At 35.1% G+C, this 27,322-nt stretch overlaps 1 protein-coding gene and 1 long non-coding RNA gene across 4 annotated transcripts; one reads left to right on the top strand and one right to left on the bottom strand.

Moving 5' to 3' along the window:
* The first annotated feature begins 510 nt into the window (after positions 1-510).
* Positions 511-19,015, top strand: LOC135682910 (uncharacterized). 2 transcript variants are annotated; one of them, XR_016144680.1, is made up of 2 exons: positions 511-618; positions 18,833-19,015. It is a non-coding gene; the product is annotated as an uncharacterized LOC135682910 (long non-coding RNA). The 2 variants fall into 2 exon arrangements; XR_016144681.1 differs by lacking the exon at positions 511-618 and adding an exon at positions 16,544-17,197.
* On the bottom strand, positions 5,815-26,941 carry LOC148958399 (sclerostin domain-containing protein 1-like). 2 transcript variants are annotated; one of them, XM_089113075.1, is made up of 3 exons: positions 26,786-26,941; positions 12,603-12,919; positions 5,815-7,731 (listed from the first exon to the last, which is right to left on the bottom strand). In XM_089113075.1, exons 2-3 carry the CDS (start codon positions 12,841-12,843, stop codon positions 7,346-7,348), a joined length of 627 nt encoding a protein of 208 aa, XP_088969201.1. In that variant the 5' UTR covers positions 12,844-12,919; positions 26,786-26,941; the 3' UTR covers positions 5,815-7,345. The 2 variants fall into 2 exon arrangements, with proteins under 2 accessions (XP_088969201.1, XP_088969200.1); XM_089113074.1 differs by lacking the exon at positions 26,786-26,941 and having other exon boundaries at positions 12,603-13,325.
* Positions 26,942-27,322: the final 381 nt, after the last annotated feature.

Here is a 27,322-nt window from a genome sequence, read left to right as displayed (position 1 = left end):
TTTCGCGTTATCCGAAACAATCGTTGATGGTGTGCCGCGTCGAGCACAAAACCTACGTAAACAACATATAAACGTAGCCGTACCTAAATCATGAACAAGTTCTAGATGAACTGCCCTAGTTATACTGCAGGAGAATAATGCAATATAACACTTACTCATACTCTTATTTGTCTTATAAAAAAGCGGTCCTGCAAAATCTACATATGGAGCTCGATAGAGGGTCGTTTGAGAAATTCGCACAAAACAAAAAATCGCAACCAGACCCTAAAATACATGTTAAGTACATTATTTCTAGTTACCCTACCAAGTTTCATCCTATTTCGATCAGCCTGGCAGACGTTATTCAGAGAGATAGACATTCGAGATCGCTGTTAAAAAGCTTCAGTATGGAGCACGATAGAGGGTCGTTTCATAAATTCGCACAAAACAAAAAAATCACATCCAGACCCATAAAAACATGTTAAGTACAACTTATTGCGATCAGCCTGGCAGACGTTATTTAGGGAGATAGTTTGTGCAAGTTTTCAAATTTGGGTTTCCTCGGAGCTTGTTGCTAGTTGAAAGGATGTTCGAAGTTTGTAGTTTTACACTTCAAATTGCTGAAAAGTTTAAGGAAAGGTATGTTTCATGTAGTTTTGAGTCGATTTCGCTTTCGCTAACTTGTTTCTTACTTAGCGCCTCGAATCAGGTCGTGATGTTTCACGTCGAATGTCTATTTTAGGTGAACACTTAGGCCGTGTGCAAAAATTTTCAAAGTTTTGCCTTGCCTTTTAGACCTTGTTTACACGAGAGAAAATAGAACGGTTCCATTTGGAACGGTTTTTTATTATATTTTATAGTTTGTTTATACTTCTGCGAAGGAGATGGATGGCGGGGGGGGGGGGAGTGAAAGTCCACGGGAGGGAAACAAATACTCCTCTCTCAAGCTCGAAATAGACTTGGAGTAAGACTAAACTGAATGTCTAATCGAAATTCGCTCGCTGAATAGCAGACCGGCGGTAACTGATCAACACCTCCGTATCTCTCCTCCATTCTCCGTTTCAAACCACGTTGTTTTGGGGCGGCTAAGAATGAAGTTTAGTGATATATGAGGACTTCCAAAATTTTTCAAATTGGGCCTTCTAGAACGGCTAAAAATGCATCTCCCAGACTAAAATTTAACAATTTACTTTACCGCTCAGATAAAACAATTCGACGATTCTCAGAAAAACATCGATTATTGATTTTTAGGAAAAATTTGGGAGGGGAGGAATCATGCGCAAAAACTCTTTGGTTCAGAGTGCACGTCGATGTGAATAACAAAAAGCTGTTGTATTGATTGAGAGAATTTTACTTCCTGAACAGAAATATGCACCTTCTTTGTCTCGAGTATTTTCAGTAGGCCAGGTTTACACTTCAAAAATGTAGACATTGCAATAATATAGAAACTAGAATGTTATCTACTGAATTGATGCAAATCATAGAAAAATAATAGAAATATAGCTGAACAAGTTAGTAAAAAGATAAAAGAAAATCAAACATCATATAAGCAGTTTATTCTCTTTTTATTTCATACTTCGTTTTCAAAAATAAGAAAAAAGAGGGTTAAACAATTTTTATCTCTGAAAAAGGGGGGCTTTAGCCCCCCAGCCCCCAAGTGGCAGCATGCCTGAGATACATAAAGATATAATTTATTTGGTTATAATAATGAAACCTAACAGCAAGCATTGATGCCTCTACTTGAAACATCGTTATATCGATGCGCAAACTCATACTGAGTTGGCTGAGTTTTGCCACGTCGTATAACTAGCATAGGGATTTCAAATTCAAAGGCATTATGAAGTGCATTTGTGACTAACTGTATATTATTATTATTTTTAACTGTATATTGGTTTTAGTTGAGCTCCACACGTAGCTTGATTCCATAATCTCAATTGATTCTCGATGATAGTTGGTATTCATTTGTCTCAGTAGTGTAATCAGTAGTATTTTGAGTATTTTAAACGTGAAAAGTGAAGAAATTCATCACTGCACATTTTTCAATTCATCACTGCACATTTTTGATTCATCGCTGCACAAATTGGTCATCACTGCACCTTAAATTAATCCTTGGTCTATTTCATACTCTTCGTCTAAGCCCAAACCATTGAAGCTTTTTTTATTAAATCGATCAAAAAATCGCAACGAAGGTAACAACCGTTTCGATTCAAACAGCAAAAATGGCGTTCGCCTGTTGCAATCAAGTCTCGCGGGATTTATTATCATGAAAATAATATCATGATACTACGTCATAATAGAGAGAGGGGGGGGGGGGGAGAGAGGATTTGCACAAACCTTTACTATCATTATGGTTATTTGTTAACGCTTGTTAAATAATCTTTTAGGGAAAAGGGGCTTTTTTAAATATTGCCGACTTTTGATTACGTTATATGTGCATATTCCTTGTGTTGCCTCTCTTGAAAAAGTTTTTTTTCGTTGGGCCATCAACTATCCCTTAATAGTAAAAACTGCTCTAAGTATTAAAGAGGACAATATTTTCGGAACGTCCTCCTGTCCGTGGCAAAAATATTGTATTTTTCAATTCAACAAAAAACTCATAGGTATCTTGCTTACGTTAAAACGAGGAGTTGAACCAAAAATAAGTTACGGCTAACTGAAGGCAAACTATTGACCACTTCTTTAAAAAAAGTATGCAGAATTTGTTAGGAATTGATGCCCTCGTGTTAGAGCCTTCTGTAGTAAAACTTAATGAAAAGTTAAACGGGTTGTTTTAAAAAAAAAATGATTTCAAATTTACAACTAACTACTAAAGTAATCCAACTTTTATTCAAACATTTGTCCTGGAATAGAGAATGTGCGTTTTCTTAAAAACTTCTTTATCCTTTTCACCATGTCTATGCACAGTTGCTCACACAGAAGTAGCCTATCAATCTGCAAAATCACTAATTTGCGCAAAACGGATGGCAGCAGTATCTCTCAGAATCCATTTGTTCAAGATATGTTATCAGATATCTTTCGTACAAGTCTACGGTTTTAAGCACATATTCAATACCTGATCATAATTGCCTGTACTTGCATTATATATTTTGTAATTGACTTGTAACTGTAGCATAGAGGCAGGAGCCACACATTCATTAGGCTAGAAGGTGCCGAGTTTACTTATTTCAAAGTTATGCTGCATAACTTTCAAAGATTTATATACTACCATTTGATGAGAATAAATTAATATATTTTGTTAAATTTCTCAATTTTTCGAGATCGAGTTAAATCGAAAAGAATCTCGTCTTCAAGGCCAGAGAGGTTGATTTCTTTGTAAAACATTGGAAAATAGAGTCTCGCTAACTGAAAAATGGGCTTTGGGCTTTAGTCCAACATGCAAAATCTATCATTCGATACCATAATTTGATACCTAAATCGAGGGGAATACATCATTTGATACCCAAATATTTTACCAGCCGTCTAGACGTTTCAAAGACAGTCAATTTGACTGAGAATCTTCTTCATGCCGATGCCAATTGTAAATAAAAACTGGTTGCTTTTTACTTACGGCCGGTATAGTTGTCCAACAAGTTGCCTACTTTTTTCAATGCCACTTTCAAATTTCAAATCTCCAACATATATTTTTACATTCAGGATTAAAAACAGAAAACTTATAAACATTCTTTCTGTTTTCAAATTTGTGTTTGACCATTATTCGAAAACCAAAATCTTTCTCATGATTTTTTATTTTTCTCAAGTTTCCAAGTTATATTCTTCGCAATCTGATGTAAGCTGACAAACAAAAACAAGAGCAAAACTGAACTTTCCGATTAAACTGCAATGACTGCTGTATTAGTCCAAAAAGAAAAATTTTTTCAAGATTACTGCCAATTTTTCTGAGGGATTGGTGGAAAAATCCGTCATTTACGTTTAAATTAAAGTTAATGATTTAGAAATAGACACAAACAGTGCCTGTTTTTTACACATTTGTCAAATAAAGCAGAGGCTCCTTTAAAAGCGATAAAAACTGGTAGCTTTTTAATTTTTCGAAGATGCATCAGCGACCTGTGGCTTGTATTTTTCGAAGGTGTACCAACCATTAATCCATAACCTGTTTAAAGACTTATCTTTGTGTCGTGCTGTGTATTTGTTGTATTTTATGTCAAAACAAGAACGCAAAGTAAATCGGATTTCACACTAGAGGAAAATTGCATCTAGATTCTATTTAACTGCTTGCCTTATCTTTTTAAACACAATTATTGATGTAAAAAACCATATTAAAACTTGTCTTTGCTATTGCAAAAAGCAGATAGAAATCAGAGTAGTTGTTAACGGATTGATCAAAGGTATGATATAACACTTAATTCAATTATTGATAGTAAAAAAATAGATAAAGATTGCTTTGCAAACTCTTAATAACGTCTTTTTTGAATACAACCAATAGCTAGAGAATTTTTTTCACTACTTTGACGAGCAAAGAATTGCAAGAGTATAAGAAAGCCTTTGAAAACAGGTAAACACGACCTGGTATTGAATCTTTTATACAGTCCAATTGGGCCTGAGCAACAATTTTATTCTTTTATTTAAAAGGTTGCCATTACTTGAAAGTTTAAAAGCTAGATATATCATAAAATAGTGTATTCAGGTACTTTGTTAGCATCAGATCATATTTAGGGCTATTTCGTTCTGCTTTGCCTTAACCCTATCCAGACTAGGCTTTTTGAAACTTTCGGGAGACTAGGGGGGGGCACAAAGTGCCCCCCCTCCGTAATTTCTTTGTCCCTCTAGCTAGGACAATAAACTTTGTTTTGATGGTACTCCTATCTTTTCTCCACATTTTAGTATTATTGTTCAATTTTTAAGTCACGTGGTTTTACGATGACGTCATCATAATGGTGGCCGGGTGAAGCAAAAATTTAGAAAATTTTAGAAAATCTTAAAATAATCATTAATTCCAAAGCATCGGGCTAAGATATTAAAATAAGCAAATTTGATGCATTTTCTAATAGAAACAAGAAGATTGCCACAATTTTAATGCTACTTCTCAAAATTATTAACGTTCCCAACAAAAGAACTCAACATATTTTGTATTTGGCTATAGTATTTTCTATATAACTAAATGATCGATACAACCAAATGTCATGTTTGAGTTCATTTTTAGTGCCTTAGCAGACAAATTATTCTAAACTGGCAGTTTTATTAAAGTAATACCTATAAATCTGTCAACAAATGCGTGCGCATGCGCAGCAGAAAAATCATAGAAAAGGATGTTGAATTTGAATTTTCTGGTCAGAATCATGAAAAGAGCACAAATTTATGCCTAGATACTAATTTTCATCAATATATCTACTTTTGTTGCGAATCCGTGGCGGATTGAACTATTTTTTACTTGACTAGTTTTGAAAACGCCCCTACACAACCCCCTGATTAATAATAAAAAAATTATCTTTTTATATGAACATGTGTCAGATAGGTTAAAACTAAAAGTCAGGAGGTCTGAGGGGTATTGCTTTGAAACTCCTGAAATTATGAAAGAAAAACCAACCAGGGGGGCACTTTGTGCCCCCCCCTAGTCTGGATAGGGTTAAAGATATTGATGTATTATATTTCTTGTAAACATCATATGATTTTTAACGAACCTATTTTTCTCAACCTTGTTTGCTTATCTCATGGCGTTGACTCTCGTTACAAAAACGAATGTGGCCATAAAGATAAAGAAGTTAGACATTTCTAAAGCCTTTTCTTCTCTCGGACCATGTGGATGTTTATCGACTTTTTGTTCATGCCACCACACAGTTTTGTGCCATATCACTGATAAGGTAGTTAATTCAATCTAGCACAGAAACAAATCCTTCATCCTTTTAACTATATGTCACTAACGCATTGAAACATGAAAACAGTAAAGAAATGACGAATGGTCCTTCTCTATTAGTTTCAATAGCGAGACGGCGTAAATTTTGCAACTAACTTTTTACAAATAAATGTAATTACATGAATAAATACAAATATACATTTTCGCCTAAACGCAACTGGTTCGGGCCAACCATATGTTTACAATTCTTTAGATTTGTCTGTTGCAACTAACCTGAAAGGGATTATGAAAGCATAGAAAGGTCTTGGCTTGCTGTTAGATTGCTCTAGGGTAGCAATATTTACTGTATGTATCTTGGCATTGTCTATAGCAGCTGCTTCAAAATAAAAAGGTTAGGTAAATACCCTGAAATTATCACACATCAATTGAAAATTTAAAGAGTTTTTAACACAAAAGTGGGTAAATGACGTGTGTTTACAAAACTACGTCATAAATATGTTTATTCTGACTCTAAATATATACACAACTGCCGTTAGGTGAATAAGAGCAACTCAACTCAACTACTACAATACATTCATTTTATTGCTAATACAGGCAAACTTTCTTGTTCCAGTTTGCTCATGGCCGTTTAAAGCATGTGCAAACTTCCCCACAAGGATACATCTTCCTACACGAATGCATGAGATATAAAGCTGACCTTTCCTTTCTAATGAATATGTACCAGTTTTCAAACACCATGCTGAATACAAACAATGTTCTTATAATTCTAAAAACAAGGGACAAAATTTGATCACACGACTTAAGTATAAGAATGTCCACCGACGGATCCGTAAGGCCTTCTGAAAAACTGAGATGGGCCTCTTAATTTTGTAATATAACATTTGGCAACAGTTAACGCTTCTGGAAATGAAATGTTCTTTATTTAGGCTAACTTGTTTAGTCAAGAAACTTGTAGGCTGAATTTAAATATTGATCATAAACAGCAAAGCGTGAAATCCTATGCTTTTCTGGGGGCCTGCTCACCTCAAGGTGACCTATTATCTCCCTTACTACAGGAAATTTGAAAACATAAGGTTTTCTTTCTAGGCAGAGTCTGCCTGAAAAGGGAAGTTGTTTGGATTTGTCCTTTCCTTTCTTCTCTTCATCCCTACTTTGAAGCGAGATGTTCGGTTCCTAAAAGTGTAAATCTGTAGCTGCTTCACATTCCTTTTTCATTTTATATTTAAAGCCAAAAAGCAACAGTAAAGACGTTGTCTTGGTAAGTCATTGATACCTCATAAATAAAAGAATATAAGCATAATCAAATAAAACAGTGGCAACTATATTCAGTTGAGTTCTCGTTCCCTCTTTTACAATTTTATCTCCTTCTATGATTTCTTATCATATTGCTGTTGAAGACGTTAATACAAGATCCCTTGGACAGTAACCTGGTAAAAGTATGTTCCAATAGGAAAAAGAATGGAATTCTTTTTGCCATAAGCGGGTGAACAATATTGTAAGGGCTTGTAGTTGCTTGCTCTTCCGCATTGCAAATTTGCTCTGGGTCTTTCTTTCCTTAAGAAGAAATACAAACAATTAGCCATTTTGTTGTTGCAATCTTTTGGTATATTCCAATGTTTCATCTGGCGTCTTTCCCTCGTTGTGCTGCTTTTTGAATTCCTTACAAACACATGAGTTTATGATCTTAACTTTATATCGGACTACAGAACCATCATCTGGACATATAACACGGACTTTCTTGTATCGATACGAGTCTGCAACACAACGCCAGCGATGCTTTGCTTTTTGAAGTACCCTGTTGTAGTCTCTACCGAAAAGTAGCTGTGTCAGTCTGAATTTTGGAAGGCAAAACCCACCACACCTAGAATAGCGGACTGGCTTTGCGCTCGTGCAATTCCTGTCTTTGTTTCCTATGAACCTTGAGACACGTTGCTTTCGGCATCCTCCAGTTATGTTACCGTCTTCAAAGATAAAAAAGTTGGTTCAAACTGACATATCAAATTACGCAAAAATTACAAAACGGATTGAAGGATTAATTGAAATCGAAAAATTTTGCAGCGAATAATTTAATATTGTGAGAAACCAAGATCCGAGGCTGAGTTTACACGATGCCGGATTACTTACGTATCGAATTACTTTTCATATTGGATAGGGGTTGCGTTTACACAGCTTCGCATCAATCCGATATGTCCTGTACCGCTTTTGCGAAATGAAATCACACCGCTGTGAAAGTAGTATGAAAAGTGACACGATACGTCCAGTAACACATTCCACCTCATGTAAACGGGTGAATCCGATACGCTTTCACTCCGGAGCCTCGTTCAGTCCCTATCAACGTATTCTAAATCTTTATCTTTCGGGTAACGCTTGACAAAGATAATTTCATTTTGTCATCATTCGACTTTCCAATCCCTTTCCTTCAAAAGTTATTCACTGGCATATGCCTTTATCGATTCGACTGCAATTAAGCTTCTGCTTCCCCTTTTGCGTACATTTTCAAGTTTTATGCCATCATTCAAATTTGATATCAAAGTGACGATTATTTCCCAAGAGCTTCTTTCGCAAGTATCCTTATATAAACATAGACTCTTTACGACTTTTCCATCTATTTCTCACACCAGTCTCTTTATGCAAACTTAGCGCGCGGATATAAAAAAGGTGTATAGTTTAACGAAATCATCAGAATTCTAGATTACTAAACAAATCACTTACAGGCAAATGGCTTACAGCCACTCGATCACGAGCGGTTGACCAATCAAATTGCGCACAGAGAAAAGCACGTGAACAGGCTACGCCTTTCTGCAAATCGGTGAAATGCTAGAGCAGCGCGCAGTGATTTCACGTGAGCAGTTTTCAATTCCTTTCTTGCGCGCGTGCTCTGATCAATTTGGCCTAAGTTATTTTTGGATTCGCTGTACTTATGCATGTCAAATGCTTATAACTGCGCGCAGGGTTTTAAACAAAAGAAGTATGATTCACAGTGAATAGCGTGGCATTGTCGTAAAAACAAGACAAAACTGTATAAAAGTCAATAATTGAAGTGGGATAGTATAAATGAATTCATAGTTATCTTTTTTTCCTTCTCGCCAATAAATATTGCTATACTTTTTAGATAATTTAACTTTTAGCTGTTTTTCACAGACCTTCTCGATATGAGCATCGAACTTTCAATTTGCATCGATCTGAACATCAAGAAAAGAAACGTTTTTCTTTATTTTATAAGTCACTTATGCATTTATCTTTGCTGCCGATTGAGATAGCTTGAAATTTAGAGGGATTTGCATTTATATCATTTCAATTAAACCAATCATGATATTTTTTAGTGTTAAGTGCCAATGTCAATTATTAGCAAGCACAAACAACTTCCATTACCAGCGAGTACAACCATAGATAAAAAAATTGAATGATTGAAAATTACTCAGCAATTCTCTTAACATTTCAAGGGGAAGAAGTATCAATGAATCACAAATGTGCATTTATAGCTTTTGTATAACACTTCTACAAGAAGGGATTAGCTTATCCAAAGTGAATTTACGTAACCTTGCAAAATTGGCCTTCGCAAATGAGGTAGTTAAATATTTATATAATATTTCAAAATGATGGGTGACCGCATAATAAATAATTTTCAAATTTGTTATTCTTTGTTGAGAAACGAATCTGATATCGCTATGCGTTAACCTGGACCTTTCAAATTTTAAAAAACAGGCCATTGTCATGTGACGTGTAAAGGCGTGTGTTTAGCAAATTATTTACAAAAGGAAAGATGTTTCACTGAAGTGATAAAAGGTCGGATCTTCCAGCAATATAAGATGAAGGAAGTCTCACTTTATTCCAAAAGCGGTGCCCACCCATTACAAATTCAAATTCCAACAATTTTTTTGGCATCTCTTGAGAATAATTGTGCCTATAGCGAAGTTATATGAGTATAACCATGAAGTTAATCGAGCTCGTATTTAGGGCTAGAATCCATTTCTCGAAACTTTTAAAGAGAACCTTTATACAAATGTTTGTTATGGAGAGATGTATTATTCAATTCATGTCTATAAGCCAACAGAATTTTCATTTTCATGCAAACACAGCCGGAAGGTACGTTTTGGCATCCATCAATATCGCGAAACAGTTTCTTTTCGAAACATTTTTGATTCTTTTTCGATGTTAAAGCCGCTTCTGGCAGAAAGTGTTTGCGGCAGGCATTTTACAACCACAATGTTATTACCAGTTCGCAGAATGCAATAGAGGACATTCGGGCTTATTTTCATCCGGTATTTAAAAAGTAAAAACTTTAAAAGATAGCTTCTTCATAAATAGAAATAGCTTGATTCCCAAGCAAGGTTGGAGCGAAGAAGATCTTTATGAAAATTAATCTCTACTTCGGTTACACAAAAATAAAGATAAACATTGAAAAAGGAGGAGATGATAAACAAGTGAAATGCATATTTTTTCAAAAATGATTCGATGAAATGTTACTAGATTTGTGCAACTGTAGTGGAAAATCTTGAATATTTTTGCAATGAAACCATCCATGGATTTTATAAATCAATCAAAAGATAGCGTCGAGGAAATTTTGGCATGGCCAAACCAAAAAATGGGTCGATTAAATTGTGTAAATTTGTCACATAAAATTGTGTAAATTTCAAAATTACTGAACATTGCAGTCCTGTCCAGCCCTCATGGGTGTCAATCAGAACATGAACTGTGCCCATTTTAAAATACTTTTACACGAGTATTTTTCAACTTGACCTTCACCATAATTTCATTTCTTCACCTAAATATTAATAAAATACCTACAATTATGTTCAAAACGTATTGGGAGAAACTTCGAAATTTCGAAGACATTTTATGCCAAAAATTTAGAAAGACTTTTCAAAATTCTCCATGAAATTTTTGAAAACTATTGTTGATGTTTCAACCATAATATTTCTATAGGCTTTTAAACCTAAACATGGAAGCTATATGATAATCAAAAAGTGAGTTACGAGAAGCGCTTGGAAATTGCTTTCTGTAAAAATAATACAAATAGATTTGAAGTTTCATTAATTGATGGCTGTTTAATGCGTGTAGCATTGTTGGTGTGAAATTTTTTCAATACAAGAAGACTAAAAAATTTCAATACAGACCCAGTGGCGTTGCCAGCTCGAAAAAACTGGGGTGGACAAAAACAAATTTTTTCGGCCACTCCCTTCAGACTCCTGAAAAATCCTTTTATTGGTACTTTTTATCTATTGCAAAATTTTTGGACAAGCAACTTTCTCAAGCAGCATTTTTTGTAACGGTGGCTTTTTTGCCAGTTCGAAAATCGAAATCGATCTGATCAGCCGTCCGATGCTATCATAACTATAAAAGTCCGATGCTTTTGTAGTTATGATTCAAACGTTGAAGTGTTTTTTCAACTTTTAACTATATATTTGGTATACATAGATAGAGTCCAGAAAAGTTTTCAACCTTTCTCCGGCCGAGAAAAATAAACTTTAAAACCGTCCTCATTTTTTATGGGTTCAAGATGGGTGTGGTCAATAAATGGGGTACTCAGCTAGTCTTGATTCCCTCTGCTTCCAACTCTGTTTTTCAAAACATTTTAAAAAGTAGCTTACTTTTGAAGCAAAGCTCACTTGTTTAATTTATAGTATGACATCATGATGAAAAGGTATCATGCGACTTTTATGACCACTTAAACGTTCAAACAAATTCATTATGGTCGCATTCAATTATTTAGTATCTTGTTAGTCTAGGTCATCAATCTTTCTAAAGGAAGTAATTTCTTAAAATTATGGTCGTAAATTGGTTACTTCCTGATGTGGTCAGACAAAAGACACTGGACAATTTAAAGTGGGTATTTCTTTTTCATTGATTAAAACAAAGCAGAATAACTTCGTGTCGATAATACGCCCGTACTGCAATGTGTCGGAAAACATAACCATTTAAAAAATCATGCTAATTTAAATAGCAATTATTTCTCTGCCAAATTTTGCTACCAATCATTTTCAAAAAGCCAACAATGTGAATGTGTCCTTTCACTAAATTAGGAAAGACGAGCAGTTTCTCGAAGGTCACTTGATCCACTTAAAGATGGGGAAATCCTCTGACGATGACTTCATGTTTATTATGAAGCTGCGTAGACACATGACGTAAGTCCGATGCAGACTGACAATAAAGAAAGAAGTGATTCTTCGATCTTTTGTTTTTGTGACCGCAACACTCCATTTAAAACTCTCGTGATGAAGACTCTTGAAACTAGTTTATATGAATCTATTTTAAAAGTTTTTTGCCTAAAAATTTTTAGGAAACCATATACGTGGTATAATATAAAAATAAACACCAAATCAATCGCAATGAACTTCTTCTTTCAATTATTCATGTCAGCTGAACCACAAAATAAGTATGAAACTTTCCCAAAGAATCATTTCATCCCACTGTTAATTTAATCTTTTTAAAGGAGTTTCGTGAAGTTGAGGGTGATTCGTACCATTGTTTCTTAAATTTTCAGCTTTAGAGGTCAGTTTTTAAGGACGGTCTCGAACATAAAATGCGTGCATTGCTGGATCTACTGCACGACTCATACCATTCCTAGTTATATAAAAAAGTGCATTGCTCTTGCCGCCAATATAAAATGAGTAGTTTATCTTTTGGTATTGTGCAAGATCAATGTTGCATGAAATTTGTTGTCAAAGTATGGATTGTAGGCCACTAGACTCAAACGCTTTTAATATTTGAAAAAAAACTATCCAAACCATAAAAATGTTGGATGTTTCCTACTACTTTCGAAACTAACAAGGACAAGGTTAATTTAAAACCAGATAGAAAAGGAAGCTGAAAAAATATCTGGTTTACTTACTTGCACGAAGAAAATATTCAGTTGTAAAATCAAGTTCGCCTCCAAACTTTGCTCGCCTCCTATTTTTCCAGATTTGTGTTCGCAGAGCCTTTGCAGTGCCCAGGGATGCTCTTTCAGTCTCTGACAAAATCTTGACTTGGGCCTCATACCGTATATTGATACGCTGTCCAATATTGTGGTCAACGAGAAGAACCAAGATAAAAAAGACGTACACTAGACATGACGTGATAGTTGGTACCATACTTGCAAATATAAACTTGCAAAGAGCTGCTTCAGTGCATCGACGCTGCTAGGAGTTTGCATTCGAGGTTATTTCGCTGCAACGACAAACGCACAACGTGCATAAGCATCAAAACACAAGGATAATTAAGTAATGAAAACCATAATCGTACATAAAAACCGAAGCACAAAAGCGTGAAGCCTCTATGTTTTGAGCCAACAACAAAAGAAGTTGTTTTTAATTCTGTGCGCTAGAGCAAAACAAAACAAGTTGAACCACGTGGATGGTTGTATGTCATTCCAAGTATAAGACTTTGTTTTCATCACAAACTTCCAATATAAGAACTGCCATAGCTAGGGTGGAAAGAAAATATGCTTTTGGGACCACAAATGCATGGTTAGGGAGCTGAAAACACCCGGGAACGCTTTAACAATCAACTTCGATGCTCAATGCGATTATTTACATGAGTGATCTGAATAAGCATGTTCCATTTCATTCACTTTGCTCTTCGTGACAGCACAGAAACGCAAACCCATCGAGTAATGGTGTTTTTGTCTCTGTGCGGAGACCATATCAGTAATTTTGATAAGGAAGCGTTGATGGAGGAGGGCAAGATCTAGCAAAAGACAGACGAAAACCTATCAAAGTTTATAAAATTACAAGAAAATTACTGCTATGAAAAGGAAAGGAGAAAGAAAACATGTTTTGCCTCTATTTTATACGGCGCCAATTTAAATTCATTTTTTCTAGCACTTTTATTGAAAGACTTGGCCGTAGTCGTTCTTTATTAGTATTACGTCAATAACCCAATGAAACATGCACATAACATCTTTATTGAAAATTTTGAAAAATTTAAAAACAATCAATAGAAAAAGTATTTTCTAATTGTAGTAAACCCCTGACATCATAAGATTGACACTGGCTCTAAATTGTCAAAAGGGGAAATGTTATGTTGTGTGTTGAAATCTCCTGATGTTGCAAAAGCAGATTCCCAGAGTCTCTGGCATTGAGCTAGATACTCCAGCATTAGAGGAGTAAAAATGATGAAAAGAGCAAAGAATTAGAAGGAACAAAACTTAAACCAAAGAAACATTCATATAGACACAGACGTGCAAACATTATTTGTCTAAACAAATGACAGTACCTGCCCATAAATCCTAACCCTGCCTTTTGACCGAAAAAAGAAACAGCCATACAAACGAAACGTATTAAGGGGCGTTTGAAATAGGGAATTATTAATCAGTAATCAAAGTATATGCACGAATCTATTCTCGAAGAGGTATCTTATAAGAATTGGCAGTAATAAACATATGGAATATAAAACAGAAATGATTTGAATCTGCTATTCACGAACGATATCACTCTGTGGCGATATGTGCAGACTTAAATTCAAAAAAGTGCAGCTAAATGGCAAGGTTGTGAGCTTGAGATGCACCCACTGATGTTATCTTGTGAAAAAAACGAGGTGTGGTATGGTGTTGATTTTTCGGGCCAACCTCTCTATTCTCGTTACAATTCCAGGACTGTCGTTTTGATCCATTAGCTTTCTTGTTAACATAAAGTAACATAAGAGTAAAATCTGAACCTATTTCATAGATCAAATTAAAATTCATGTTTAGCTTCAAGATTTGAGTAGCTTCTGTCAACTTATCCAAGGTGTTATTATCAAGGATTCGCGGAGTAACATGCTGTAGAATATTTTCTATTAGACAATAATTTTTTTTGTAACGAGGGAAATTTTTCAAAGCCTTTAGAGAAAGGAAGAACTTGAAGGGCCAGTAAAGATTTATTCTATTTCCACGTGGCGAAGCTTTTTCAATATAAATAATATAGTTCCTTGGAAATCCTGGGTCACAATCGCTATATTTTGGAAAGACAATGGTCCTCAAAAACCTGTTTACTTTTACAAGACAGGGCTCCTTCATTTACTTAGACCATGGAAAGCTTCTTCTGGTAAACAGAAAACATTATCCAACACAGAGGATATCTTATTAATATACATGAAAGGGGACGTCAAATCGCGGAATATCACAATAACTTGTTATCCGTACTAGGCAGGGTCAAGTGGTTATAGAGGGACGGGGCCGTTTCGGGATTTCTTTGCAACTAGATCGCTTTTTGTAAAGGAAGCTAATCGATGAGAGATATATATTACCTTCTGCACAGAGGGCCATTCTCGTGACACTTTCTTTTCTCTTTGGGGAAAAGAACTTTTTCCGGCAAAAGCATGCTAATTTCCTTTTTGAATTTTACTTGGTTTTTGTTCTTAAGAGTATTGGGAGTTAGCAAATGTAAAACAGCTCCTTCTCAACAGTTCTGAAACAAACTGAAAGTCTGTTTAGACAATGCACAGAACCTCGCCATATACGACACACTATACGACAGAACCTCGCCATATACGACACACTATACGACAGAACCTCGCCATATACGACACACTATACGACAGAACCTCGCCATATACGACACACTATACGACAGAACCTCGCCATATTCTTGTCAAGAAGGTGATTTTGAACGAGCCGAGCAGATTTCCTCCAAACAGAGGAGCACCGACTATTGTAGTTTGAAAAGATAACCTTTCTGTAATTTCTAGACGTTTCTTTCATTTTGTAAAACCAGACATAAAATGAAAGTTGCTATGGCACTTTGGCATGCTAAGATCATTTGAAGCATCACTCTATTGCCAAAATAGAATTTGAGTAAGCAAAAAAAATATTAATTTGAACGGAATTCATAAACTTGCAATAAAGGTATTTATTTTCGTCAAAAACAACTTACAAATCTGTTTATTTTTCTTTCCTATTGAACAATTACAGTTCCAGTAAAAATGCAAGACAAACGATAACACATTCTTGCGATGGTATCAAGTGCAAAACTTTCTATGCGGTATATTAACTAAAGCATATTTTCCTGTTCGTTAGTATGTTTTAGCACATTGAATTTATCGGCCTGAGTAAATACTGACTATTTACATCTATAATACTTTCATGCAAAAAAATATTCATTTGATGGATCTTTGCATATAATACTACGAAATCTTGTGCAAAAGTATCTTGAAAAACTCATTACTGTGTCACTGAAGCATGTTTTTGTTTGCCGGTCAGTATTTACTCCAAAAGCCAATGTTTGCAGATTTGTTATCTAGCTAAGTGGAATTAGTAGAAAGAGCTGCATCCAGGACCACCAAATTTGTTTTGCCTTGCAACTAATAACACTATCATTACAGTTTTCACAACACTTTTTTTACACATGATAGCAGTATTTTTAACAGATGATGGGACAACCCGTTAAGCCAAAGAAAAGCCGGTTTTATTGATCCTCTTAAGTTAGCATTTGTGTGTTACTCAGCAACAAATATGAAAATATAGCTTCCATGAAGTTGTTTTTCTGTCTTCTGCCAGAGAAAACAGTTTTTAAACAGTTTCCGCCAGAGAAAATAAACCAGAGAAAATAGTCATTAAACCATACAGGATTCTCAAAGACTTTTTTCTTTCACATGATTATCGATCATTTTGTCGCACAAGATTCCGATGCTACTTTCTCGTCAGTTCGCTAACATTCCTTATATTTTCCAATGACATGATTTTTCATGTTATCAAAGATTTAAAGTTGTAACAAACAGAGCGTCAACTTGAATATTTAAGTTCGTCATATCGAATGATGAAGTCCAACGTACGCGTTTAACAAAGATTCCAGATGACGGAGCTTACTTGATAAAATACGTGATAATCTAAGCAATGCTTCAGCTGTCAGGAAGGAATATTCATCTCAACCGCACCTATAGATTAGATTTATTGACAGAGGTGGGAAAAAAGGAAATACATAGGTTGTTGTTATTTTGCTCAAATTTCAGTAACTAACGTTTAGCAACTTATGCAGCTGCTGCTGCTTTCTTGAGAGCAAAGAGAATAAAGAGTTATTGAGAAGCGGGACCAATACTTGCAGCCTTATTAAGTAGGTGAACCTCAGATCTAAAGAGCTTTAAGCAACTAAACAAATTGAAAAACAGAATACTGAAAGCATGACTTTTAAGAAACGATTTGCCTGTGGAGTATCAATTGAGCGATTTGATTGCTTGAGATTAGAATAAATGCATTAGAAATAATCCTTTCTTTTTTAAAAGGATAAAGAAATCTGTCAAAGGATTTCTCTTGAAAGAGGGAGGATTGATTACACATTTTGTTAATAATAAAGTCCTATTTGTTCGTTTGTTGACTTGCAGTGCTTCTACAGGACACGAATCACGAGAAACATTTTAAAGTGAGGTTTGAAATTGTTGGGGAGACAGGTCTATTCTTTACGGGTATTATTCTATTCATTTGTCTGAGCCAATGAGAGAGTGCATCCTTCGGGCACGCGCATTAAGGCGAAGGTAAAATCTACATTTTATGGCCGTTTAAAGCACTTAATTAAAACTAATGTATATCATAATTGCATCATTAAAACACCAAAGTTTCATCCCCAATTTTCTCTTGAATTTCATTTTTCACTAAATTTTCTTCATCTTTTATATTTGAGATTGGCTTATTCCTATAAGTGTCACCAATGTTTCTACCACATGTAATATTGTGCAACGTGAAAAAAATGACTTTGAATTTAACTGCGCATGTGCATATGCGACAAGATTTTGAAAAGCCAACAAATGTTGGTTCGTCGCACCATAGAAAAAAAACAAAATGACAATCAACAATTGCAAAGAGGATAAGGGAGACTGGAAAAATTGCGAAAGAACTCTTTTGTAGCAGTGTGCGGCCTTAACAAATGCTTAGGCACAAATTTACTTGGCCAAGCAGTGAAATTGCTGCAGTTGTTGAATAAAATCATTCACATTTCTTCACATACGAGTCGATAGTTCTTGGGTTCAAATTTCTTGTTCCCTGAAAGACGATTGTATTTGCAAGATTCGATGATAGCCAGTTTTTTACAATTCATATCCATAAAACACCTCAAAACCTTTTCATATGAGAAAAGATTGATTTATCTTGAAAATTTCCTTATTATTAAGCGTCATAGACTGTATTGAGTAATTATAAATGACCAGCACAACCAAACTTATTAAACGTTTCAATGTTAGCTAGAGGTTTAGAATTGCAATGGCCTTTCAACTACGTTTGAAACGCAGAGGATAATAGGGTCTTTATGCTAGATTTTTAAAAGCATACAAAGCAAAGTTTCAAGCTTTGGAGGGTCATATTGGCCATTAGACATATGTCTCTCCTAGTTTCTAACGTTACCCAGAATATTAATGAGCAAATATCATTTGTTCAGTGTTGATTGAATTCATTGCACCTGTGATTAATGTCTTTATTTGGCCGGGAGTGGGCAACCTACAACCTACAATCTGGCCCGGGAGGAGAAATTTTGTTGCCCGTGAGATGAGGAAATCATATTACAATTTTTTTGGTTGGCAAGGATGATTTCAAGGCGCATGTGAATTTCAAGTCGAGGGGTTGGGTAAAAAATTCTACAGGTCGAGAGAATGTGTAAAAAAGAAATATCATAATCAATTCGCCCGAAAATCAGATGAAAGATGGAAAATGCTGAAAATAAAGAGAACAGGGCTGGCAATGCGATGAGCAAGATTTTGCGAGAGTTAAGGATGCTTGGAATAAGAACTCCCTGAAAGTAAATCAATTGATGACCTTTAACCTACAAAATTGTCAATCAGCTTTGTCCTGAAAGCATACAAAATAGGTTCATAAAAAGGTCCGTCATAACTTAGAACATACAAAAAACTAAAGACTAAACTTAGAACATACAAAAAAAGTTTCTGGTACACAGGTCCAAAAGATTGAAATAGTATCCCCCAATCTATTAGAGATACCAAATCCATTTTATAATTCAAACAAAAGCTTCAAAATCACCTTTTGAGCTAACAGACACTAGATGTATGAATCCATGGAAAATCAGTTTTTAGATTAATTCTAATGATGTTCTTAGGGCATGTACTTTTGGCATGTATAATTAGATAGAAATTGTAACTTTTTATTGCAATATACTTTTATAGAACTGAATGGTTATTGTGGATGAATATGATCAAATGAAAAAATGAAGCAAGATGTGCTATGAGCAAGAGAATGAAAATTAAAGCAAGACATTGTACAAGATATGATACAGGTTTCAGGTAATTTTGGTATGGAAAAGGTTAAAGAGCTGACACAATAAAATAAATAGTAACGATTCTTTTCCAGAAGACTTTTCCTTCTCTTCTTTCCTTACTCAAACGGGTTGGTGCTACTGAATATAACGAAAATTATAATACATTGCTGTGTTCGAAACATCATCTAAACAAGAAGTGAGGGCAGAGCATACCTCTTGAATTGCTGATTATATAATGGTTGCTATTTTTGATTAGCTCTAGAAAACTGATATAAAAGTGAAGATTCTCAAAAGATTTGAATAATCTAGTGGTTTTGACAGAAAAAACTCTTGCATAATCGCTTGCTTGAATAGAAACCTATCAAGTTTTTTACTATTACAATACAACCCCATGCCAAAATATGTTTTTAAAGTCAGGAAAAGCTATGATTTTATCATGTAAGCGATCTCTGGCTAACATTCTACAAAACAATGAAAGAGCATAACGCTGTTTTCATAAAAACATATTTTATTCTAGAAAGCAGATAAAAGACAGTGCATTTCGATCGACACTCCTTAAACCAAAATCGTTGTATATTATTTCAATTTATGAATGTTGGATAATTATTGAGAATCGATCTCAGAAAACCCACAAAATTTAAGATTCCATCGACAAGATCGAAAAACGTTGGTAAAACTAAAGATTATGGAGAGATACACAGATGTATCATTAGAATACCTTCCAAACTTATAACGATTTATACAGACATACGTTCCCAAACAGAAAATTTACAATAATGCTATCAACAAAGGGTGGAGAAGCAGAGGGGGAGGAATGGAAATTATCTTTTGCAACAACATGTTTTAGCAATATGTTGATTGCTTCAACTACAAAATGAACCAAAAGTAACCAATACTGCACAAGCAGTATCATCAAGGTAGTACCATAACATACATCACATACATTATCTACTTTTATTTCTTTATTACATTATCTTCATACAAGTTCTTTTTTAAAAAATTTAAATCATTTACAAATTCCTTGGCTTTTTCTTGTTTTTTCCTTGTTAGTAAAGGAACAAATTGACCAAACGAAAAGACAGTTGATTCCATGGAAAAGGAAACATGCATTTGACAATGGAGTTTTTGATAACAAAATTGAAATAAAAATAAAAAGAATGCTCAAAAGAAATCAGGATAGAAGAAAAAAAATAATGTTTCTAGACTAGATATAAAGAAAACTTTACCCAAGATATTCAGCAAGGCACCATAGTTGTACTTTTAAAAGGAAGAAGTGATGTTTAAATGAAAGAAATTTAAAAGATGGATTGATTTCTGCAGCATTCCAATACGTTCTATAACTTGTTCTATGACATAAGTTCTATGACTTGCAAGTACAGAGACTGGAATAATAGAGAGGTTTAGATCCGGTTCAAATACAAATTCGAGTACGACGTTGACAACTGCGCTTTTTAGTGCGCATTTTGCTTGGAATTGCTGTTTTCTTAGGAAGTTATAGATTGTTTGGCCCTATTCCCACAAACCACAGTTGAAAGAGCAAGGACATGCATACCAAATATTCGATGAAAATCACGAAATGGCGAACCCTGCATTCCTTGTTGCCGATGAGGCCATCCGTGTCAGACCCATTAAGCTTTCGGGCAAATGCAATAAGTTGGAAAAAAAGAAGAAGAAAGGAAGAAGATGCATAGGGCCAATTTGGATGAGCTTAATCGAGGTCTGTCAGTTATCGAATATAGAATGCAGGATTCGAATATAGAAAGGCCCTTGACATGGGACAAAAACGCAACCGACAGCCTAAGTGAAACAAATGAGGGAGAATACGAAACACCACAATAATAGAGAAAAGCAAGTGAGGCATTTGCGGTGAAAGAGAAGGGAATACCAAGAGGGAACAAGTTGAGATAGAAGCAAGACATGAAGCTTACAAGGCCTTACAACTAGAGAAGTATTTTCCAATTTTGATAAGATTTAGACCGATAATTATATATTTAACTATATGTATCGATATGTATAAACAAATGTATCGATATGAAGAAATAGACAAAAGTGTTGCAACATCCAAATGAAAATGGCATAAAAAATTGCCTTCCAAACTTATATCTTCATGCTGAATTACTCCCCGTAAAAGAGAAAATAAACATGCTAGACCAATAGTCAAACTCTTTGAAATTTATTGAGGATTTCGAAATACTCAGAATTACAGTATTTACGTAAGAAATTTTACAGTTAAAAGAAAAAATATCTGCAGTGGTAAATGTAAATATATCGATAGGATAAGGAGCTACGATCCTGGCCAAAAATGCTGAGACACTTGCAAAGAAGGAAGCTACTTACAGATCACCCGCTCCCTTCCCCTCGAATCAATGTTGTGATTGGATTGGTAACCGATGTAGTGATCCCCACTTATTCCGTAACTATCTTAACCAACATTGACCCCGGGGGGAAGGGGGTTTAGGTCACCAGCGCATATAATATGAAGATATAGCACGCGAATTCCTTTTTGTTCAAATTTCTCAGCTATTGTTGACCAGGATTGTAGTTGTTGTGATAAAACTTTGTGTAACTGGTCTTTTACTTCTAAATCTTTCGAATTTTTTTAAAGTAAATGATAGCAAAATATTGAGAAATCAGGAAACAACAAATGAAGTCATTATTCCCGACTTCTCTAGCACCGAAATTTTCCAACTCAACTTGGGTTATTCTTTGGATACAGTTAGGCCCGTATCAATTGGTAAATCACCAAGAAGCGACGTGCGAGTTTACGTGATGCAAAAAGGTATCTTTGGTGGACGGAAACAAATCAATGCTAGAGAAATCAGAAAGCCAGCCTTTTTCATAAAGAGCAACACATCCCCCTTACTAGACCATTTTGATACAAATTTGCCTGAAAATCTGCAAACTCTATGTCTTTCCTCGGCAATCACAAAGACCTAATCTTAAAATAAACGAAAATTTATTTTTGCCAACGAAAATGATCTGATTTAAAATCCACCAGGTTCTCTAAGGTCCAAACAAAAACTGACTTAGAGATTTTATGAAGAAATAAGGAGAATTCCAGTGCATTTAATCAACAAATTTTGTGCACCATTTCCAGAGTAAGTTTCCGCATTTTATATAACCAGAAGCACCTCCACAAAATTTTTTTTACTTAAAAGTTACTTCAATTCCTTGTTTAACCCTATCCAGACTAGGGGGGCTCAAAGTGCCCCCTAGTTGGTTTTTCTTAAATAACTTCATGAGTTTCAAAGCAATACCCCTCAGACCTCCTGACTTTTAGTTTTAAACTGTCTGACACATGTTCATATAAAAAGATAATATTTTTTTTGTTAATCAGGGGGTTGTGTAGGGGCGTTTTCAAAACAAGTCAAGTAGAAAAAAGTTTCATCTGCCACGGATTCGCAACAAAAGTAGATATATTCATGAAAATTAGTATCTAGGCATTAATTTGTGCCCTTTTTCATGATTCTGACCAGAAAATATAAATTCAACATCCTTTTCTATGATTTTTCTGCTGCGCATGCGCACACATTTTTTGACATATTTAGACAACTGCAAATTTAGATTAATTTGTCTGCTAAGGCATTAAAAATGAAGTTAAACATGACATTTGGTTGTATCTATCATTTAGTTATATAGAAAGAACTATAGCCAAATACAAAATATGTTGAGTTCTTGTGTTGGAACGTTAATAATTTTGAGAAATAACATTAAAATTGTGTCATTCTGATTGTTTCTATTAGAAAATGCATCATATTTGCTTATTTCAAAATCTTAGCCCGATGCTTTGGAATTTATGAATATTTTAAGATTTTCTAAAATTTTCATAATTTTTGCTCCACCCGGCAACCATTATGATGACGTCATCGTTAAACCACGTGACTTAAAAATTAAACAATAGTACTAAAATTTGAAGAATAGATAAGAGTACCATCCAAACAAAGTTCATTGTCCTAGCTAGAGGGACAAAGAAATTACGGAGGGGGGCACTTTGTGTCCCCCCCTAGTCTCCCGAAAGTTTCAAAAAGCCTAGTCTGGATAGGGTTAAAATTTTGAAAAATGGAATATTCAAATTTACGCTTCATGGAATTTGCAGTCTCATTTGCGCGCCATTGACTGATTCAACAATAGCTTAATCAGACAACAACAAATTTGTTGCGTGATCCGCCATTAATCGCCTTCACAGGTGTTGCAATACTTTTGTCCTGATAGTGTATATGATTCAATAAAAGTGCCCAATCTGGCTAACGTATGAATGACGATATAATGTACTTTTAAATGGCAGGCGTCAAGTTAATTCAAATGTCATCAATTCCTGAAAAATCTCGAATAAAGGGAGGCTACGTATTTTGATACCCTGTACACGCTGTATCTTTTTTTTAAAAGTTGTTTCGTTGGGTTACGTTAAGTCTAAAGAGCTAGGTAAATAACTGATGCTTTAACAAGTTTTTGTCAAAGAGCTGCATCAATCAATGAAATATTCTAGCTTATGTTTGGAGATAATCAGAAAAGTTAAGCAAAGCAAAGGTGTTATGGAGCTTAATGCCAGTTCTTTAAGATTTTTAAGGAAGAAATGGTCAAAGCAAAGACCCTAGAATCCAAACGTTTCATTAAACATCTGAAAAAGTCCGCAAACCGGACTCAAAATCAAAGGATTTTTAAATTCACTTAGACTTGACTGCACTGTTTCTAGAACGGTACCCAGTTTGAGAGGCCAACAAAAAAGATTCTCCAAGATAAAAAAATGCGAAGGAAGTTTGCTGGAAAAGCAGAATAAACTCAAGGCTCCAAGAATCCAAACAAGCGTTAGTAGAGCTATCAACAGTTTAAGGTAGTGTGGAGGTGGCAGGGTTGTTCACAACTTGTATCATGAATACTGCGAGTGTCGATATAGAAAAGGGAGACTGTGATACAGATCCTGCCATCATTGTTTCCAAGGAAATAAACGTTGAAAATGCTGAGGATGATACAACAGAAAGTGAAGAAAAAAGACAATAAATTTATGGAAAAGTTGACAGAAAAGATAAATGCCAGGACAATCAAGCAATTAGGATTCAATGAACAACAGCTTCATCATATGCAGGAAGAAAAACAAGCGAAAGGCAATGGATTGCTGATTGAGAAAAATTTGATGGATCATTTGAAAGCGTCGGAAACAACTGATGCAGGGTTTCTTAATGATGCAAAATTTTTCTAACCAGAGTCTTCAGCCAGCACCATAACTGATCAATAATTCAAATTTACCTTGGAATCAACAGGCATACGTTCAAGAGAAAGCTAACAAAACGAAGGATCAAATAGAAATTCTTCATCACTCGAGTACTTAAAGATCAGTTTTAATACAGGGATCTTTCACAAAAGACATACGCAGAATTTCTAATACTTTTGACTCCCTCTCTCCCTTGTTTGCACTCGTACTTCTTTGGCCACCCCACCCCATTTTTGACATAATCTTTGTGTTAAGCCCTATCCCCATCTGCAATGTGACAAAAATGAATGCACACCAGTCTGCTGAATAAACTGTACAAATGAATCTATATGACATAAAGCAATGCAAAAAAAACAAGGCAAACAGAAATTCTTTTGCAATGAAAAAACAAAACAAATGATATAATGGGTTGATGTTTGCAATAAAGTCCATAATAAACAACCAACATTGTGGTGACGAATTTGTACGTAGTATTATGCCCGCATTTCACAAATGATCTGCATTACATCCCATCGTTTTATTTTTAAACTGATGATCAAAGCTTTTTTGAAAATGAAGTATCTAAAAGAAGCATTTTGGGGGCGTGTCTTAACCCCATCATTCTCCCTTCCCGCTTTTGCCTGTTTTGCATAAAAACTTGCTATTTTGTGGTTATGCTTTATATTTTTTTCTTTAATTTGCAGATATATACTTGGATTTTTATGATACAATTTGTCTTATTATAGATTTTCTATACTGATTCAAACAAAAAATGTTGAGAATTCATTTTAAGATTTTGTCAAACAATATACAATGATATTTTGGTGAATGAAGAGCTATGAGGAGCACATTGTAAGCTAGAGCCATAGGCTTAATGTAAGAAAGTAATGTAAGAAAAGGTCCAAAATAGGATTGTGGTCCATTTTTCAGGTAAAGCATAATCCGACTTTATAAAATAGACAAAGAATTCAACAAAACAACCTTATTGAAAAATCATAGCAATGTAAAAGGCTAAAAATCAGTATTTGTTTCGAAATTTTTCATTAAAAATTTGATTTTTTCTTGATGCCCTCTTTACTTTGCTCGATGCGACCTCTGTTGCATTATTTAACAAGCTAGGAGACCTATTAAGCACTTTGGTTTGTAACACTTTTTGCCTCTTTTTTGTAGTTACCAAGAAAAATTCATTCTTGGCAATCATTTAACCTTTTTTAATTCTTTGTTTTCTATATATTATCACCAAGATACACCTTCTTGGGGTGGGTTGCACAGTGTAAGCCCAAACCAAGATTCGGCGCATCCCATTAAAAACCCTTTTTGCTCTGGAACCCAGAGTCCTTGTAGTCTTGCTCTGATGAAGCCCCTTATGCCAGGGCGAAATATTAGCCTTCGCTAATTTACGTGTATTTTTCTTGTGCATTCTCGTTGCATTTTGGCGTTTCTTATTGGCTACATTTTCATCGATTTTTCGCCGCAAGAACTCCTTGAAATCCGTCGAGCAGACTGCTATCGTGACCTTTTCTTTATTCACACATCCCAGTCTACATTGGCAATTTACTATTGCTTATCAAAATTCTATGATTTGAAATTCTGTGTAACAGGTTGATTCGCTTGATCTCATGGAGGTTGGATATAAGACATAACAATGCAATTGTAGAATTGTACCAAGGACATTCTTCTCTATGGTGGCACCACAATTTGATGTCCTGTAGCTTATTTGGAGCCACCCACTTCTTTATACTATTACTATAATGCTTAAAGCGCAATCTGGCGCTGTGGTCCATTTTTGCTGCAATACGGACAATGGAAATGTTGTTGTTGTTGCTGTAATAAGGTTAAAGGCCATATGGGCCTAGATACCTTTTTGATAAAAGAAGAGAACTGGCGCCAAGCACCGTTCCCTGTTAAGCCTTCGTTTTAATATTTCAATGTCTCGTTTCTAATCCGTACCCACTCGCAACTGTTCCTCCTGTTTTCACGAGTACGGTTCCAATGGGGATCTAATTCGTAAGTAGACACATTTGGGTACGGTCCGTGGGAACGCGAGGCCTGCCAGTGCAAACGCAGCCTAAGGAGACTGCTTCTGGTGCTGGAGCATAAGGCCCCTTTTTTAAATACACCCGTAAAATTGTTCATCAAGGTATAAAAACGCATGCCACACTTTTCAGCTAAGAAGGGAACTTCGGCATGCTATGTTATGAGCCTAGGATATAACATTGTGAAAGAAATGTTGGATCTCAGCTATTAGCCAATGGACTGGGACGTGGCAAGACCTCCTAACTTCCTAATGTAAACACCGCAAAGGTCGTAGGTTTGTCTTGTGATCGATCTATTGTTTTAACTATAGGTATCAATGCAATTATCACGTAACGGAAAAATTTCTCAAATCAAATGTGTAGTTAAAAAAGGTTTTCCTCAATTTAAATTGGATTTTTGTAATGTTTTCAAAATATCTCAAATACCGTCTATGGATAGCCACTCTGGCAGTAACATTTACAATTTACCAACAAACAGGGCAAAATCTGAATTATATTTTGTTTATAAACGAAGGGCTATGATTGCATTCTTAGGAAACCTGTTATAGACTGACAACAATGCTTTTAGTACGATAATTTGACAGCAAAAAGACTCAAAGTTCTCTGAAAAAAGCAACAAAGCATCGAGAATACGTACCACAGTAACTAGAGCTTCACGATTCTCTCAGTTTTAACACAGTGGCTAGGCAAAACCTATTTGACCAATTCAAAGACAATCGGCGAAGCATCCCCTGTCAAAGGCTTCAAGAATCACTTTAAACCAAGCTATGTTCGGAGGCTACCTAACAGTTAACCACCTGATAAAAATCTATAATTTGTCAACATAACAATTAGGTCATAATTTCTAATTATATCAACCTAAATTGGGCACTGTCTCCTACTTTGTGGAAGCTTCAGTCAACCGCTATCAATTAGAAAGCCAACATGGTCGATTGAATTGTTGCACGCCAGTTCCCGTCTCAGAATCAGTCGGCTTGCCAGGTGATCAAAATTGTTGATTTTTGTGACACAATAAATTGGTAAATATCCTCAAAATTGATATTTCATTGGTAAATCTCAGTTTAATATTACTGAATAAAAACAGAGTTTGATTCTAATTTAGCCTATATAATATCAATTTTACAGTATAAAGTTAAAAATCCCTAGCTTATTTATCAGGAAATAGCAAGGCTAC

This window comes from Rhopilema esculentum, chromosome 16 (genome assembly GCF_057945365.1).
Source record: "Rhopilema esculentum isolate cy_ngs chromosome 16, ASM5794536v1, whole genome shotgun sequence".
In the NCBI taxonomy this organism is placed as follows: domain Eukaryota; kingdom Metazoa; phylum Cnidaria; class Scyphozoa; order Rhizostomeae; family Rhizostomatidae; genus Rhopilema; species Rhopilema esculentum.
Note: the sequence above shows the minus strand (reverse complement) of the source record. Positions and strands in the feature narration are given on the sequence as shown.